General features: G+C 50.7%; 1 protein-coding gene across 4 annotated transcripts in view; it reads left to right on the top strand.

Annotated features, from left to right (window-relative positions):
• Nucleotides 1–4,471, top strand: part of OGDH (oxoglutarate dehydrogenase) — a 70,738-nt gene that overhangs the window by 36,384 nt on the left and 29,883 nt on the right. For all 4 annotated transcript variants that reach the window (XM_019503949.1, XM_019503931.1, XM_019503957.1 and 1 more), the window contains 3 exons: nt 2,200–2,354; nt 2,882–3,028; nt 3,726–3,816. In XM_019503949.1, the coding sequence (XP_019359494.1) occupies nt 2,200–2,354; nt 2,882–3,028; nt 3,726–3,816 (393 nt within the window). The remainder of the gene's footprint in view (nt 1–2,199; nt 2,355–2,881; nt 3,029–3,725; nt 3,817–4,471) is intronic.

Raw genomic sequence — 4,471 nt, 5'->3', positions numbered from 1 at the left:
GGGGTGGAAAGGGCCTTGGGGGGGGGGGGGGTTGTATCTAATCCAGTCTCAAGGCAGGATCAGCCCATCCAAACCATTCCATAAACCTCTTAGTTGGGGGAAAGTGGGGTCTTCTTGTCTTCTGTGCCTTCAGCAATCCTGCTTCTCCAGTTGCTTTCTGTGGGGGCTGTAAGCTTCACCTCAGCCAAGGAGCCATTGTAGGTTGACTAAGATGTTGTAGCGGTGGGTCCCAGCCCAGCTTGGGCATTAGGAGAAATGGGGCCCCCAGTCGGGGGGTGAGGGCAGAGAAAGCTGCTTCTAAGGAGCTGGGCAGAAAGTCTTGGAGCTGCCTTGCCTGGGTTGGTTGGCCACCCACACCCCCTAGAAAACACTTGATGTCGTGTCCTGCGGCAACCAAGGGATGGAGAACAATCATGCATCACCCTATGGACAGCCTGGTGGCCTTGAGCATGAAAATGTTTTGTGGTTGCCATCCCCAACCTGCAGGGCCTTTCTGCCGAGTGTAATCGGTGCCTCAGACACTACCTGCTTCTTAACACTGAAATGGCTGCCCTAGCCAAGAAACAAGGCAGCACCCAGCTGAAACCAGCTTGGCATCGCTGCATCTCTTGGGGGTTGGGTTCCTTTTTTGGGGATAGATCTGAATGTTTGTGTTTTTATCATTGGCTACAAAGCTTGCCAGGGCTGGCATCCTTGCCCTAATATTTGGGTCTCCAAAGGTGTTCATTTGCACCTCATCTGAGGGGAACCCCTCCCCACCCCACCCCCCACTCTTCCCTGAGAGAGGCAGTAGACAATGCTGCATGAAAAGATTTGCCAAACATTTTGCTTGAGGCAGCATGAAGGGCTGGGTTGGGCTTAACCTAGGAGTCGAGCCTCCTCATCTTGTTCTATAACATCCAAGGGCAGATCTTGTCATGGTAAGAAACCTGTTGGGAGCTGAGTGCTCTTGGAAAGACGTGGTTCTAGCTGTGAGTCTGTAGTACTGAATAAGGGATCGTAATGGGTTGGTTCCAGGCACTGTTGCTCCAGCCTCACCCTGCAGAGCTTCTAGCTTTTGTCTTGAACTCCCTCGCCTGCCAGGGTGTTGGGAATGGGGCACTGCCTACTCTGGCCCACTGCAGCTGTTGTATGGGGTGTGATCTTCAGCCAGGGAATATTTCAGAACAGGGAGCACCACTGTGTGAGCCTGGCTTCCCGAAAAGTGGACAGGTGGTGGCAACTTGGAATAGATGCCCAGGGAAGGGGTGGATTCTCCGTCGCTGGAGGAGTTCAAGGAGAGGTTGGACAGCTACTGGACCGGGATGATCTAGGTGTAGCGAAGTCTGTCTGTGTTCTGCTATGGAGACTTCCCAGGCCTCTGGGCTTGGTTGGTTGCTCCTTTTCCCCCTGCTTGCTGTTCCATGGGTCTGGGGATTTGTAAGCCTCTTTTAGACATGGGGCTGTAGCCCAGGCTGGGGATGGTGAGTGAGCTGTGCCAATGCTCCTACTGGGACTAAATCTGGAGGTTGCTGGCTTGAGGATCTTCCGTCTCCACTCGGGATCAGACTGATGGTGCATTTGGGGTTGGGAAATTTTTTTTCCCCCCATTCAGATTGGTATGGACTGAGGTGAGGGGGGAGTGGGGTTGCTACCTTCTGTAATGGGGGCACAGCCTCTGCTTGGTGTCTCAAGCATCTATTAACAATCTTTTTCATAGAAGCAGGATATTGGTCACTGGTCTTCCTGCTTTTACCTGTGGCAGGTTTGGGTGTGATGTTTGGTGTTGTCAGACCTGACAGTAGCTTTACAAAGAGGTTGGACAATGAATTTGTCTAGGATGGTTTGGACAGGGCTGATCCTACCTTGGACCTCTGGAGGTCCCTTCCAGCCCTGCTTCTCTAGGATACCTTCTGAACCCACCTTAGCCTAGTTCTAGGGGTACCAGGGTCTCATTGCAGTGTGATTGGGCCATCTACCAGCTGTGCTTTAACTCCAGGCAGTAAGTGAAGTCAGTGGGAACACTGTTCAGGCCCTGATCATTTCAGTCTTGGTAACACAGGCAACATTGACCTGCAAGGCAATGAGGTGGATGTTTTCCAGTCCCACTATAACTTAATGTCTTAAGGAAGTTTCTAGTTGGATACTCTGTTTCCAAGGTGGAGAAAAACCAGCCTTGGGTCTGCTTTATCTGACACGTCTTTACTGTGTTTTGCCTAGATGGCTTACTGCCAGCACATTGGGGTGGAGTTCATGTTCATTAATGACCTGGAGCAGTGTCAATGGATACGGCAGAAATTTGAGACCCCAGGAATCATGCAGTTCACCAGTGAGGAAAAACGCACCCTGCTGGCCAGGCTGGTGCGATCAACCAGGTACTCCACTGTCCTTGAATGACATTACCATGCAGCCCTATAGTGAATAGGTTGGGGTGTCCTCTTCCAGCCGTAGGATGTCCTGTTAGAGCCAGCTCTCCTGTCTAAAGTAACATCCTGGTCCCCCTAGCTGGAATGCTGTGGGAGTCCCATCTCGGTGGTCTGATGGTCTCAAAGTGCTTTCCAGCCCTCTTCTGAAGTTGGCTGTTGGTGGTGCATGAATCCATGTGTAGAGCATCTCTGTATGTGCATGTACATACTTTCCATACAGTGTTGATTTTTGTAAGGAAGATCCCTAAAATGTAAACTCATTTGGTCCTTTTTTCCTTTGGTCTGGATCTTGGACTTGTTGTGTTGCCATGTTCTCCAGAACAAAACTTTGGGAGCTGCCCTCCAACAGGTTTTCACTGCCCAGAAGAGAAGAGTTTGATGTATATCCTCCATCAGCACTATCCCATGGAGTTGTTTATTCCCCATCTTGTAAGCTGTAGCCTTTTGAGTGACTTCTCTCTGCTTCTGCCCTTCAGGTTTGAGGAGTTCCTACATCGAAAATGGTCCTCAGAAAAGCGCTTTGGCTTGGAAGGCTGCGAGGTGCTGATCCCTGCTCTGAAAACTATCATTGACAAGTCGAGCGAGAAGGGGGTGGACTATGTTATTATGGGCATGCCCCACAGGTAATACACAACCCCATAAGCTAGCTGGGTTTCAGGCTGGAGGGGTTGAGGACTTGGCTTTCTCTAGCTCTGGTCAGTGGGCCTTTTTCCAAAGACAGTTACATTGTTTTAAGGGATTTTACTCAGTTGATCGAGGGTAAGAAATCGAATTGTCCATCACCCAGTCCTGAGGACACTTGCTGATGGCTGCTCTCAAGCTGTGTTACACAGTCATAGTATCCACTTACAGAAGGTCTCTAGATATCTTGCACAAACTGGCCAGCTTGCAAAGCTTTTATTGCCTGGATATTCCTGGGCTGCAGTGGATGGGAGAGGAGCATCCCCACAATTTGTGGTTCCAGGGTGTATGTAGCAGCTTCTGCTAAAGAGATCCTGTCACTTGGGTGCGCTGCATGGAGCAGCTTGGAGGTGTGGCCTTATGACGAGGATGTCATTGGCCAGTTGCATCCAGGTTGCTTAAGAAATGTGTGGTGTACAAGTTCCTTGGTGTATCTTTGCTGGATTCTGGCTGGAGTGGCAGTAATTAGACAGGCTTGAGAGAGGAGCTCTTTGTGGAACCAACCACGGGAAGGCACCCCACCTCTGCCCTCTTCAGGCACTGAGTCCTAGGTAGGGCCTGGAGGATGAGGGATGGAGGGTCCGTCTCTGGGCAGGCTGTATGAGTTCTCAGTATTACTAACTCTGTTTGCTCTTGCAGGGGGCGTCTCAATGTTCTGGCCAATGTCATCCGCAAGGAGCTGGAGCAGATCTTCTGCCAGTTTGACTCCAAGCTGGAGGCTGCTGACGAGGTGAGTGGCTCTCCTCCCAGGAGTGCTAGTGAGCCTGGAGCTGATCAAGGACATGACCGGGGTTCTTGGGAGGGTGAGGAAGGCAGGGAGCAAATTGGATTAGCACACCAGGCCTCACAGGAACTTCTGTCCCAAGCTTTTTCCACTGTGTCCTTCATATAAGCTGGCTGGGAGGCAATCTTTTTTTTTGGCAGACATACCACAAATGAAGCCTAGTGCCCTCCTCTTCCCCTGTCCAATCTGCTGATGGAATCTCAGGAGAAATTTCTATAGCTCAAGAAGCTCTGATTTAACCACAGCTGAATATAGGGGCAGACCTGGAACATGGAGGTGGAAGGCAGAAAACATGTAGCAAGATGCTTCCCCATTCTACTGGCAGTATATGGTGGTTTCAGTCCTGGCAAAATCCTGCCTGAGAACGTGGTTTCATAGATTTCATAGACATTGGGGCTGGAAGGCACCTTGGAAGACAGAGTCCAGCCCCCTGCCCAAAGGGCAGGAAGTCAGCTGGGGTCATAGGATCCCAGCAAGATAAGCATCCAGTTTGCTCTTGAAGGTGTTCAATGTAGGTGCTTGAACCACCTCCGATGGCAGGCTGTTCCAGACCTTGGGGGCTTGGACAGTAAAGAAATTCTTCCTTATGTCCAGCCTGAAA

Source organism: Gavialis gangeticus, unplaced genomic scaffold (assembly GCF_001723915.1).
Source record: "Gavialis gangeticus isolate Ggan-Ray unplaced genomic scaffold, GavGan_comp1, whole genome shotgun sequence".
In the NCBI taxonomy this organism is placed as follows: Eukaryota; Metazoa; Chordata; order Crocodylia; family Gavialidae; genus Gavialis; species Gavialis gangeticus.
The sequence above is the reverse complement of the archived record's forward strand: the minus strand, read 5'-3'. Positions and strand labels throughout refer to the sequence as shown.